The sequence below is a fragment of the Chinchilla lanigera genome, unplaced genomic scaffold (genome assembly GCF_000276665.1).
Source record: "Chinchilla lanigera isolate Chin_1 unplaced genomic scaffold, ChiLan1.0 scaffold00011, whole genome shotgun sequence".
Lineage (NCBI taxonomy): Eukaryota > Metazoa > Chordata > Mammalia > Rodentia > Chinchillidae > Chinchilla > Chinchilla lanigera.
Genome location: NW_004955412.1, coordinates 10,283,303 through 10,298,033, shown reverse-complemented (window position 1 = coordinate 10,298,033; position 14,731 = coordinate 10,283,303). Strand labels below are relative to the sequence as shown.

Sequence of the window (14,731 nt, the reverse complement as noted above, 5' to 3'; positions counted from 1 at the left end):
AGTGTTATAAAACATAAAAAGCTGATGTCCTCCTATCAAAGAATAATTAGTATTTTTCTCATGACATGAAGTTTGAAACATTTTCCCATAACAAGAATTATTCCTAGGTCTAATGAGTCAGCAGTGACTAATTCATTTACTGCAGCCACTTCACAGAACACAACTTCTCAAAGTAATGAGAATCACCTGTGTGTTAAGGAGCCTATTAGTTCATGAAAAAGTCACTACAATGGTTAACTTCAGACATGTATGAAAGAAAAGAGACTGATTAAAAACTAAGTACTGATCAGTGAAAATAGTAAAATCCAGAGCAGGGATGGAAAGTACATTTTCTGTCACACACCAATTCTAAAGAACAAAGTGCTCTGAATAAGGTGCCTTTGGAGCTCTACTTTTGCTAAAAGGGAAGAAGGATTACACACAATTAGTACCGTTGGTCAGAAACGCAAGAAAGGATAAACAACGTCACTACTGTCATGGACTTGCCATCCTGCATCACTGTACTTCAAATAATCCCATAAAATGTACAATTACAAAATTACTTACAGCCTCAACAGAGTTACATTCTCGTCTTGTTTCTAAATAACGTAATGCTCGTTTTTCTTCTTCTTTTAATTTAGCATCTGCCTGTCCAGAAATGAAATAGCAATCATTTTAAGAATATCAAGAGGATAGCTCAAATAATCAAATGCACTAAGTTCTGACTTACATATTTCATATAATTCTGTACGCCATTTTGCTGCAAATATGAGGGTGCCTGTGTTCTATAAAATCTCTCTGTTGAATCCAAATATGCCTTCTCAAAATTGTCCCTATAAATCTGAAGCTTATCCTCAGGATTAGAACAAAGGTTAACTGGAAAACAAAACAGAGTTTTATTTTAGTTATGATCTCAGTTAGTACTTTGAGTATAATAAATACTGAGGAATCATTATGCACAAGATGGCAATGGTCACAAGAACATATAACAATGTAAGACAAAACTCTCCATAAAAAAATTTAAAGGGTAACAGCATTAAGCAATAAAGTATTATAAATACTATAATCAATAGAACTATTTTTAACAAGAAAGAGTTGACTTCTACATTAACGATCAAGAAACCATTCACAGCCGGGAATGGTGGTGCACACCTGTAATCCCAGCACTCGGGAAGCTGAGGCAGGAGGACTGTTGCGAGTTCAAGACCAGCCTGGGCTACAAAGTGAGCTGAGGCTGGCCTTGAGCTGCATATCGAGACCCTGTCTCAAAAAGACAAAAAAAAAAAGAAACCATTCACAGCTTTGGAGTAGTGGTGCATGCCTGTAATGCCAGCACTTTGGAGATCTGCGGGGGAATGACTGCTATAAGTTCAAGGCCAGCCTGGCCTACATAATGAATTCAAGGCCAGCTGGAACTGCATAGTGAGTTGCTGTCTCAAAAAAAAAAAAAAAGCCATTCACAGACAGATGGGACTTAAACAATCTTTTTTTTTTTTTCCTTCATTTTTTTGGGTTTTTTTTTTTTTTTTGTCTTTTAGAGACAGGGTTTCAGGCTGGCCTTGAACTTGAAGCAATACTCCTGCCTCAGCCTCCTGAGTGCTGGGATTACACACATGTACCACCACACCCGGCCATTAAACTGAATCTTAAGGAATAAGCAAGGATTTGCATAGACAATTAATAAGGTAAGTAAATACTCCAAAAAACATATGCTATAAAGACTATGTTGTCTAAGTAGATTATAAAGTTAACATAAAATAAGGTAAAATAGTAAATAAGGAATGTTGTGGAGAGCTTCAAATTTCAAAGTGACTATCTTGAGTTTAGCACAGGTATATAATTAAAGGTGCAAGTAAGGGAAAGAACCTAATAAAATTCTACCTAAAAATTAATCTTGTCAATAGTACGTGGGATAAGTGACAGCAAACAAGATTACTACAAAAGAAATGCTTCAAAAGCCTAAATATAGAATTTAAAGATGTCTAAACTGGTGGCAAGTGAAATAAAAGGATACATTTCAGCAACAATAATGCTAATGAAAATGGAAAGACTTGATAAAAAGACATATGACAATGGAGAAAATCCATTCAAAAATATTCCTAAAGGTTTATTAATCCAACAAATACTGACAATGATTTTGTGCCAGGAATTCTACGTTTGGTAAAGATGCACTGTCAACGAGTTACTTGAAAGCCTTAATGCAAAGAGGTACAGACACTAGGAATTACTCACAGGGCTTAACTAACCCAGTCTGGAATTAAGAAAGGCCTCCACGGGCCAGGCATGGGTGCATCCCTATAATCCCAGCACTTGAGAGACTGAGACAGGAGGGATCGCCACAAGTTCAAGGCCAACCTGGGTTACACAGTGAGTTCCATGCCAGCATCACTACAAAGCGAAAGACCCTTTATATGGTCTTCTATCTAGAACATACAAAGAATTAAAAAACATCAGCCCTCCGCAAATTCAAAGACCCAATCCAAAAATGGGCAGCTGAGATGAACACACACTTCTCAGATATACAAAAGGCAAATAAATACATGAGAAAGTGTTCAACATCATTAGTCATTCGAGAAATGCAAATTAAAACAACACTGAGATTTCACCTCACCCCAGTAAGAATGACTAGCACTAAGAAATCAACCAGTAACAAATGCGGCGAGGCTGTGGAGAAATAGGAACCCTTCTCCACTGCTGCTGGGAACGAAGACTGGTGAAACCACTGTGGAAATCAGTTTGGAGACTCCTCAGCAAACTAGGTCTAGAGGTCTCATTTGACCCAGCTATTGCCCTTCTGGGTATTTTCCCAGAAGATCTGAGAACATCATATCACAGTGATATTTGTGCACCCATGTTTACAGCAGCACAATGTGTAACTGCTAAATTGTGGAAACAACCCAACTGTCTATCTACTGAGGAATGGATAAAAAAAGTTGTGGTACTTTTATATAATGGAATATTACTCAGCTATAAAGAAAGATAAACTCAAGGCTTTTACAGGTAAATGATCACAACTAGAGACCATACTCATAAATGAAATAAACCAGACCTCCATGTGTAAGCAACGTACTATCTCACTAGTGTGAGAACCTGGAAAAGTGAATAAAAATTAGGAGGTATGACAGACATTGTGAAACAAAAGGAAAATGCTCAAAAGTAAAGAGCAACTGGGGTGAAGGAAAAAAGAAAGAAGGGGAAATTATGTATATATGTATGTATATACAGGATAGCTAACATAGTTGTATTATTTACTTCTATCACTTTACTGAAAGGAACAGTTAATGATTACTTATTTGACCAATCTTGCATGTCTATATTTGTTCTCCTGAGAAACCACTCTGAAGACATCAATATGTAATACAATAACCATTGGTAATTTCCTACCAACTTTGTAACTCCGCATTGCTTGTACTGTTCTTATGCTATTTTGTAAATGGATGTCTGTTTGTTAATATGTTTTCCTCCTTTTATTTTTTAAATTTAAAAAAAAAAAGCAGAATCTCAGAGTTGCAAAGCAAAAGATCCTATCTCAAAACACACCCCCCATTAAAAAAAAAAAAAAAAAAAAAAAAAAAAAAAAAACAACAAAAAAACAAAAAACAGAGGCCTCTATGAGGAAATAAAGGATGAGGGTAGTTAAACAAGGAAGAAGAGTGTTCTACATCAAAAGAAAACAACGTATATGTAACTAAAAGTACAAATGAGAATATCATTGTGAGAGCTGAGACGGTAGGAAAAAGAAGGTATCCAAGGAAGTAACTTTCTGGAAACAAACACAAAACAAGGTACCTTTATGAGCTATAGATTTCTTTAACTTAGGTCACTAAAAACATTCACTAACCAAAACATTAGTGTTATGGAGGAAATTTGACAGCATGGATAAAAATGTTTCTAGGTTTCTCTGAAGTAGAATTAATACCATTTGTATACTCTTTTAAAAAGAAAAAAGATTTGGTGCAAAAAGGAAGATGAGACTTTATATGCTAATACACACAACTGATAGAATGTAACTGTCCTAAAATTTCCCATGAAAAGATAGCTATGATTATAACAGTTCAGAACATACCGTAGGATTCTCTAACGCCAATGACGAGCTGAGAATCAAAAGCTTCTCCTAATCTTTCAGCATGAACCAGCTTCATTGCACTATCTTGTAGTCTGTTTTTAATATTTGAAAAAATTGATTCATTCCATGTATCAAGCATAAGCTAGGAAAAGAACAAAATATGACATCATTTGAAATTATTAACATACCAAGTACCACACGGACACCCACACACAGCCGCGCACAAGTGTGCCCAAGGCATACACGCAAATTTTAGCAGAGACTACAAAACAATCAAGCTCTTGGGCCTGCACTGCTTCACTACTTCAGGAAGTAGTATATTTAGCGTAATGGTAAAAGAACCAGACATAATTGGGTTTGAATCTCAACTGTTACTTATTTACTATTATTCTATGTGTGAAAAAGCCAAACTTTCAGCAGCTGTTAAAAATATAATACCTAGAAAATGCTGCTTCTTCCACAGTTTCAAGATGGATTTCATAAATATTGGTGTGTTTGAAATATTCATACGCATATGCTAATACTGACATTTAAAATGCAGAACACCTATTTGATACTGGTCCTTTTAAAAAGTATATGCAAATCTCTTTCAGATATTCATCAACATAATAGAAACAGCACAGACACATTGCTGAGCACATTTTAGTGCTCCAAGTAACTCTGCTGGATAGAGCAGTTACATTATTAACAGCAGCAGTAGCAAAAATAACAGGGTTAACACTTTTATAACATTCATCATGTTCCTAGGACTCCTCTATGTATTTTTCACATAAATGCACTTAATCCTCACAAACTTGATATAGGACTGCCACAAGTCCAAGGCCAGCCTGGAATACACAGTGAGACCCTGTCTTGGAGAAGGCAAAGGAGGAGGAGGAAGAGAGGAGAAGGAAGAGAAGGATGAGGAGGAAGAGCAAGAGGAAAAAGAGAAGAATGAAGGGGGAGTGAGGAGGAATAGGAAAGAAAAGGGCGAGGGAAAAGATGGCAACAATGATACAAGGGAAAAAAAAGATGGAGAAGACTTGGCATAGTGGTGCATGCCTGTAATCCTAGCATTCAGGAAGCGAAGGCAGGAGCATCCTTGCAAGTCCAAGGCCAGCCTGGGCTACACGGGGAGTCCAAGGCCAGCTTACAATACAAAGCAAGACCCAGTCTCAAAACAAAACAAAACAAAACAAAATATGGAGACTTGAAGCTACATATAAACAAAGGAAAACTATTACACAATAAAACCCAGTTAGAGTTGAAAAACAATTGATATGTGAAGCAGGAAAATCCACTTAAAGTGGATTTTGAAGTGCCCTGAAACAACCCTCCTTCTGAAAAATATTAGATAAACAATGGGGAAAACCAACTTACCTTTCGCACAATACTGTCTTCCACATTTGTTTTTTTATTGCTGCCCTGTTTACCCATTAAAGTAATCTCTAGTTGACAAAAGGGTTTTGGTAAAATATCACACTGTGTAAAGAATTTCCGCCATTCAACAATATATGCTTTTAGCAAAGCTGTGTCATCTTGATGGCTCAATACTCGCTGAAAAAAAAAAATTCACACCAACTTGAAATAAACGTGCTTTGAAAAATAAGAACAAAACACATTCATGCCATAATTTTTAAATATTTTCTTTATTGTATAAACTGTATTATATCCAAGGGCAATTAAAACAGGTTCTCAACTACCTTGTACATGTCTGGAGCAGCATTACTAAAAATAAACAAAAGTAGAAACAACCCAAATGTCCCTCAACTGATGAATGGATAAACAATATGTAGCACAGCCACACTGTGAAATATTACTCAGGACTTAAAAGAAACAAGATACTAATAAATGCTACAACATAGGTAAGTCTTAAAAACACTAATTCAGATGAAAAAAACCAGTCACAAAAGGCCACATATTATAGGACCCCATTTTATAAGCCATATCAAAAACAGAGAAATCCACCAGGCATGGTAGCAATCGCCTGGAGGATCGCTGCAAGTTTGAGGGCAGCCTGGGCTACATAGTGTGTTCAAGGCCAGCTTGAATTACACAGCAAAAAAGAAGAGAGATACCCACGGAGGCCTAAAGTAGATGTACAATTTAGAGTTGTTAGGAGTTAGCAGGAAAGGTAACAGGGAGGGACTGCTAATAGGTACTGTATTGGGTTTCTTTTTAGCATGATGCAAATACTCTAGAATTAATAGGTGATGGTTATACAATTATATATTAAACTCAATGAATCGTATTTCAAAAATTTTGTTTTTTGATGGTGCTGGGGATTGTACTCACAGCCTCACACATATTAGGCTACATATCTCAAGTTTTAACAAGACAGTGTAGTCTATTTCATTGCACTGTACTGCACTGCACTGCTGGGACAGCACACAGCGCCTCATGCAGGCTGAGCACTGAGCCTCAGCTTTTTGTCATTTTAAATAATGCTATAATGAACACTTTCATGTGCACTGCCTTCCCCATTTGGGAGATCTGGCTCTTCCTATAAAGGTAAGTTTAATTGAATACTGACTAATAATATTCCTAAAAAATTCAAATGAGGGGCTGGGGATTTAGCTCAGGGGCAAAGCGCCTGCCTGGAAAGCACAAGGTCGTGAGTTCGGTTCTCGGTACCGGAGAAAAACAAACAAAAAAACAAACAAACAAAAAATTCAAATGAATACTGCTTAATAATATGACTCAAAAATAATAATAGTGACTCACAAAGCTGGATTTTCTTAACAACTTAAAAATCCTTTAAAACTATTCACCCTAGCCAGGTGTGGTGGTGCATGCCTGTAATCCCAGCACTCGGGAGGCTGAGGCAGGAGGACTGTTACAAGTTTGAGGCCACCCTGGGCTACAAAGTGAGCTCAAGGCCAGCCTGAACTGCATAGCGAGACCCTGTCTCAAAAACACACACACACACACACACAAAAAAAACAAAACAAAAAAACCTATACACCCATGTGGTACACTGTTACTCCTCTAGTTTAACTGCTCCGAATCAGTAGCATTAAATCCATTTTCAGGTTCTCATTGAGGTTGACATTCCAGACTTTACTAGGTCATGTTTCAGTTAAACTCTTATATATTTCATTTGCTAGTGTTGAGTATATTTTTTAGTATCTGTTAATATCTAAGATGATTCTTTATCAGCCTATTCTCATACACAGAATAAAACTGTTGATTTGAAATAAACATAACAGATAACCTGACATTTTCCAATGCAAGTGGAAGACTTATTTCTACGTTAATTCTAGAACAACAGTTTTAACTGTGATACTGAAACTATTTTCTAAGTTTGAAAACAGGATTTATTTTCATTAAAATATAATTCCCTTAAAGCAATAGTTTTTAAAAATTTACTTATTAAGACATTATCAATAAAATACTGTTATAATACCCAATATGGCACCATTCTTACTCTATCAGGGCAGTGGTTATGAGTAATATTAAATATATAGCAATCATATACTTTATTTCAGTATCTTCCTTTAGGTTCGATATAGGCAAAAACATTTAAATTTTCCAATTGTGTGTGTGGCATCTGGAATTGAACCATGGTAGATAAGCTATATCCCAGTCCTTTCTTAAAAATTTTATTTTCACACACAGTCTCCTTACGTTGCCCAGCCTGGCCGTGAATGTGTGATCCTCCTGCAGCAGCCTCACAAGTCGCTGGGGTTACAGGTATGCACCACTACACCTGGCTAGTACTTAACATGCTGAACAGACAACTTTTACTAATGTACATTTCACTGACAGAAAAATTCACCTAGAGAACAAGAAATCATAGCCCTCTAGTTTTTATACTTCATGTTATAGAAAGCAAAATCAATGCCCTTCTCAGAATGGTAAAGGAATCACTCACGAATGGAAAGGAATCATTCATAGTTGTTCTTAACATTCACTATGCCGAAAAGACAAAGGCATATGAACAAAACAAAGTAATGCTTGCTTAAATGACCCAATGCCTAAATGAGCTGTGTCTTTAATAAAAGTAAAAATTTATACATAATATCAATACAAGAGTGCTGATTTCAGCTCAGCAGCAACAATACAAAGGACAATCCCCCAATTTTACAATCAGAAAAAAAAATAACTGCCACTTAACAAGAGATATGTGTCGTAAGAGAAAAGAGAGATAAATATATGTGGATTGACCCGAAACAAAAAATTATAGTAGTGGGAATTTCTACGAATTGTATAAAAGCCTGAAACTACAGCATTTTTTAATTGAGGATAATAATATATTATCTTGACAGAAATAGCACTATGGAGGGAAACAATCAACTGACAATTATTTTACTTAAAAATTTAACAAATGTGTCCAAAGTAACAGGACACTTAAAATTACTTGATAAAGGTCTACCTTCAAAACCATAAAATGTATTTTCTGAAGAGAATGAAACAGAACATGTTTAGCATGTGCAGAGGCCTGTATCCAATCCCCAGCACCAAAAAAAGAACAAGAGTAGTAATCTAAAATAAAGACACAGAACTAGAGCCAGGGCGTAGCTCAGTGGTGCAGTGCCTGCCTGGCAAGAGTGAGGCCCCGAGTTTGATTCCCAGTACAACAAAAAAAAAAGATAAAGCTACAGAACTTACGGCCTGTGCTTGCTTGATAAACTCCAGGATATCTTCTTTTAAAGCCTGATGAATCTTTGCTGGGCCTTTATCATCCCAGAGACAGACTGCATGCACATCCCTGTAAACAGAAAACAGGTGAACAAACCTTAACAATGGAACAAAACAGATGAAGTTTATCTTCAGTTCTGTATCTGTACTCTCCATGGTAACAGTAGAACACACTAATGGTGCCCGAATCCATTCACAAGATCCATGTGTCCTTCATAAACTGTCTCACATACACATTTGTTTCAGTTCTTGTTTTCTTTTGTAGTTGTATTTCTTAATCTCTGCTACTTACTGTATAAAACTTCATTATAAAAGGATGTCTCCATCTCATTTCACTGCTCTAAATTAACTGCTCTCAATATTTTCTTGTGCAAAACAAATATAAATCATTTTAATTCCTTAACACTAGATGTAAATGGTTTTGTTTTAAAAGAAAATTGTAAAGGGCTGGGGATTTAGCTCAGTGGCAAAAGCGCCTGCCTGGCAAGCGCAAGGTCGTGAGTTCGGTTCCCAGTACCGGAGAAAAAAAAAAAAAAAAAAAAAAAAAGAAAAAAAAAGAAAATTGTAAGTCCTATTGCAAGTCCCTAATATATTCCCATTCCTCTATGTATTTGTTAGTCAATGACAATCATCTCCTTTATTTTAACATAAAAACAAAAGTTCTCATAAACTGACATATAAAAACTGTGAACTAGGGGCTGGGGATTTAGCTCAGCGGCAAAAGCACCTTCCTGGCAAGCGCAAGGTCGTGAGTTCAGTTCCCGGTACCGGAGAAAAACCAAAAAAAAAAAAAAAAACTGTGAACTCTCAAGTGTGGTGGTGCACATCTATAATCCCAGGACTCAGAAGGCTGAGGCAGGAGGATCACCATGAATCTGAGGCCAGCCTGAGATACACAGTGAGTTCAAGATCAGCCTAGATACAAAGAAAGACCATCTCAAAAAAAAAAAAAAAAAAAAAAAAAAATTAAAACAACAACAACACAGGGTCAGCCTGGGCTACAAAGCAAGACCCTGTCTCAACAAACACACACGCACACAAACACAACCTGTGAACTTACAAAGCTGACATTTTACCAAAAGGTAAACTACATGGCTATTAGCATATAACCCTGGAGATGTTTTACTTGTGTTTCTTTGATTTTTTGTTTTGTTTTGTTTTCTTCCAGTAGCGGGAATCGAACTCATGACCTCACGCTTGCCAGGAAGGTGCTGTGCAGCGGAGCTAAATCTCCAGCCCCCTTTGATTTTTTTTTTTAATGGCAGAAGCTGTCATGTATGTAAGAAATCCCTGAGGAACTTTTTTTCCCTTGAGATAAGGTCTCACTATGTATCTAGACTGGCCTCAAACTCATGGCGATCCTCCTGCCTCAGCCTCCCGAGTGCTGGCATTGTAAGCATGTGCTACCACATCTAGCTTGAGGAACATTTTTTGAATGAATGAATTCACAACATAAGACCTTATCCTTTTAAGTTTCCCCCAGCTACAACTTGTTCATTAAGAAAATAACTTCCTATGCATGTACCAGCATTAAATATATTTTATAATTTATCATTTAAACATGTCTTTAATTTTGAAATGTCCATGTGTATCACCAATGCCAGAGTCAAAGTCACCATCATCTCTTATTCTGTTTGCCATAACAAACTTAAGTCAACGTGCACTGATTGCTTCCTGTATGAGGCACATCACACTGACTTGTGTGATAGTTTAGGCTTCCAAAAAGCAGATGGGATGAGAAACTTCTTAGATTTATTGAGGGAATGACCATGAGAGTAAATGGAAAATGTGCTACAGAAACCTGGGTGACTTGTAAGCTCACACAAAGTAGGTCTGATCCCTGCAGGAGAAAGGTGGCAGGTTGGGTATCAAGAGTCATACACTGCAGTGCAACTCTAGTAAACTGAATTTTGGTAAAGCTGTTGAAGAGTTCTGGAGCCCAAGTCCCCATCACAGGAATCGTGTGCCCCTCTAAAATACACCTACCTTAGTTTTCCTGCCTTACTCACATCACTGCTAGGTGCATGTCAAAAGTTACTGGAGTTCAAATGTTCAAATGTGACCTGAGTCTCATAAGGCAATGCAGTGCTGTCAGGAATGAGGTTGGACAGCTCCCTTCAAACTATATGCATATGTTATGGTGGGGTTTGAACTGAACCGGGGGTCTCAAGTGTGCTAAGCAAGTGCTCTATCACTAACCAACACCTCTAGCCCTTTTTGCTTTTGAGACAGGGTCTCACCATACGGCCTAGGCTGACCTTGCGCTTGTGATCGTTCTCCTGCCTTAGGCTCCTAAGTAGCTGAGATCACAGTCATGACCGAACACGCCTAGCACACTAACACAGTCCATAACACTGCATACCCAGATGTCTACTAGCTGGAGTTTACAAGGGTGAAGGCGAGAGCTAATAAACACCGAACAATATTCAGTGCAATTTCTCTTTCTCCCTTTCTCTCCTTTTGTTTATTGTGTTATTGGGAATTAAATGCAGGAGGGCCTCACATATACAAGGCAAGAACCCTACCACTGAGATACACAACCAGTCCCTGCCCCTCTTTTCTGGTGGGGTTGTTTTTTTTTTTTTTTTTTTTTTGAGACAATGTCTTGCTGTGTACTCCAAGCTGGCTCACAGCCCTTCTGCTTCAGCCTCCAAAGTGCTGGATCACAGGCACAAACCACCACATCCTGCTCCCTGCTCTTTTCCTAAATTTTACTTTGAGACAAGATCTTGCTAAATTGTCCAAACTGGCCTCAAACTTGCAGTCCTCCTGCCTCAGCTTCCCTCCTGCCTATGCCACCACACCCAGCCAGGATAAGCTCTTATACCATCTAAAATATCAATAGTAATGCCAACTGAGAAACAATGATACAGATTATGGGAAAAGGGGGGAGAAATCTCAAATAATCGATGTAGTTAATATCAGTACATTATTTAGTGCCTCAGATTAATGAAGATACAAGACAACCCAACTTCTAACAATTACTATGATCAAAACAGGTCAGGTATGGTGATGCATCACAGTAATCTCAGCTACCTTGAGGCTGAGGCAAATGGATCACAAGTTCAAGCCTAGCCTGAGACACTCAGGAGACTCGGTCTCAAAATTAATTAATTAATTAACTTAAATTTAGAAAGATTTTAATTACTGTAAGTCTTGCAACTTTCATGATGCCATGATAAGATAAACAGGAACCCTTTTACCTAAAAGAAATACATATTGGTACACTCCAAAGTACGAAGGTGAATACCAAGGTGCATTAGATACTCCAAGATCAAAGATTCTTTAAAGCACTGTACTGACACCACCAACTATAACAGGCTATTGATATTTCAGCTTAGAAGTGTTCCTGAAGCAGAGAATATTATCACTCTATGCTACTTTTCCCACTCAAGAGTACTCAAGAGAACATTATTCTACATGATATATCAACAAAGACTAAACAAAACTGCCACATTCAACATTTATGCAAAAGATAGTTTATCCAAATATATGTATTTATTAATGCTATAAATTAAATGCTATAGCATATTAATGCTATATATGTATCGATTAATGCATATAAATATATGTATTAATGCTATAAATGTATATTATGCTATTAAAAAACTTTGGCTATTTCTTCTTAAACTTTAATTTCTCAAAGGACACACTTACGGGTATAAATTAATTAATATTATGCAATGTTTTTGTTATTTAAGAAACCAGACTTTTGCTGGGCACAGTGGTACATGACTATAATCCCACCACTCTAGAGTCTGAGGCAAGAGGATCACCACTAGTTCAAGGCTATCCTGGGCCAGCCTGAACTATATAACAGGATCCTGTCTAAGAAAAAAAAAAACATTAATTGAAGTATTTTGTTATGTGACACTGAAAAAGAACACAACACCTTAGTGCGAATAGGTTGTGCAGTCACACATTTAAAACTCACTGATACAGTATTTTATTAGTATACAGAAAAAGGTTATTATAGCAGGCTTGAGACTGCTATCTTTAGCCCTATCTGCAACTTGGCTGACTTCTAAGAACTTGAATTTTGGAACAGTTCCTGCCATTCTTTGATAAGAACAGCTCACTGTGTGTAAACTTTACACAAACAATGTGGCATATTTTGAACACCTTCTTTCCTTCTTTTCCTTCTGCCACACAGAGGCTGCTACACAGCAGCCCCAAATAAAAACAATGAGCACTAAGTCTCTAATAAGCTTCTCTGGTGGAAAACGCTGCATACATCTTTTCAAAATTAGTTGCTGAAAGAATTAAGCCACCTGGTGTGACTCCTCTGGGGGAGGACATTTGGAAGGCTGGGCCTGGTTTCCCTCGACCTTTGCCACTTGCACCTTTCTTTGCTGATTTTGTTTGCCATTCTTCAGTGTAACAAAGCACAGCCACCAACACAACTATACGGTGAGCCCTTTCTACGTGACTTTGTGGCAATCGCTGAACCTAGGAGTCACCTTGAGACTGCTGACACAAACTGATCAGAAGCTGGACTCACAGGACAGATGAAGGAACAGAATGACAAATATTTACTGCTCGGGTGGCTATGAAATAACCATGGCATGAAATACAAGCTGAGCTTCTGTTTGTTGGGAGAAGTAAAAGTTACCTATAAAATCTGAAAATGACAGATCTAACCCCCCAAGAGCCGGTTCTCTCAATCCCCTGGCTGCTTCTGGCCATGTTGAATAAATTGAAATGACAGAAGAAAAGGTAAGTCCAGGAGATGTCTTGTTTTTTTTTTTTTTTCTTATCTTGTTTCTTGGCAGAAAAAGAAAAGGCTTTAAATTTCCCAAAGAGCCAGGTGTGGTGGCATACACCTATGATCCCAGCAAAGGCTGGGGATGTAGTTCACTCAGTGCAAAGGCTCTGGGTTCAAGTCCCAACACCATAACCAAACAGTCAAATCAAATAAAAATAACAATACCAACATAAAATGGGCCAAGAATGTAGCTCAATAATAAGAGGACTTGCCTAGCATGCACCAGACCCTGGGTTAAATTCAGAGTACTGTAAAAAAAAAAGAAACAAGAGTCCCCAAAGGTGAATCTGGGTTGGACTGATAATGACAATATTTTATTATTTCACTGCACTGCACTGCGCTGCACTTCATTTCATTCTTTTGGTGTTTTTGAGGCAGGGTCTTGCTTATGTAGTCCAGGCTGACTCTGAACGCGCTATGTAGCTGAGGCTGGCCTCTAACTCACAGCAATCACCATCAGCTTCCCAAGTACTGGGATGACAGGTGGGTACCATGGCTAGCTAGACTAACAATTGAAAAAACATTTTTTGTGTGTCCTGTAAGTATGAGAAAATATATTGAAACCAGAGCCGAGGGCTGGCACACGGTACAGGGTAGTCCAGGCACTGACGGCGGCCCCTTTAGAGCTTTCAATGATACTAACAGCCACTGCAGCACACGTACCACAGGTTCGCCTCCACTCTTCCAAGCCTTTCTCTATTCCTTGCATTATAGTCAGGATCTCTCAGCAACTGTAACACTAATCTTAAAAACTGAATTTACTGCTAGGAGTTTGACTAACCTTGCAATAAGAAGGAAGGTAGGGAGGAGGTACAAAATGGCTTTGTAATTGTGGTTACAATACTGCGTATGATAAAAACTGATGCAGTATGTTATACACAACATTTCATAAATGCTAGAAGGATCATCTAAATCTGGAAAAGTTACTCAAAAAAGTGGATACACTGTTTTTTTCTGCTAATAAAGAAATTGGAATTTAAATTCTGAGTACAGAAAATACAGTAAGACTCTGCAATCAATGATATTTACTAGGACTTTCACCTGTTTGTGTCTGCAAAAAGGAGATGTGAAGTGAAGGAAATCTTCAAACAGAAATACAGTTCTCAAGTTTGTTTGTTTGACTGATTGATTTTTGGTAGAGAAAAAATGTTTTTCAGTTTTGGATTTTTATTTTTCTTTTGTTTTTTTGTTTTGTTTTTCTTCTGGTACCAGGAATCGAACTCATGACTTTGCGCTTGCCAGGCAGGCACTTTGCCGCTGAGCTAAATCCCCAGCCCCGAGTTCTGAATTTTTATTTTTTT

General features: G+C 37.6%; 1 protein-coding gene across 1 annotated transcript in view; it reads right to left on the bottom strand.

Moving 5' to 3' along the window:
* Cul5 (cullin 5) overlaps positions 1-14,731 on the bottom strand; it is a 70,085-nt gene that overhangs the window by 38,123 nt on the left and 17,231 nt on the right. Inside the window, exons 4-8 of the mRNA XM_013510972.1 lie at positions 8,636-8,735; positions 5,405-5,581; positions 4,046-4,187; positions 710-855; positions 547-627 (exon numbers count right to left, since the gene is read on the bottom strand). Of these exons, the coding sequence (XP_013366426.1) occupies positions 547-627; positions 710-855; positions 4,046-4,187; positions 5,405-5,581; positions 8,636-8,735 (646 nt within the window). The remainder of the gene's footprint in view (positions 1-546; positions 628-709; positions 856-4,045; positions 4,188-5,404; positions 5,582-8,635; positions 8,736-14,731) is intronic.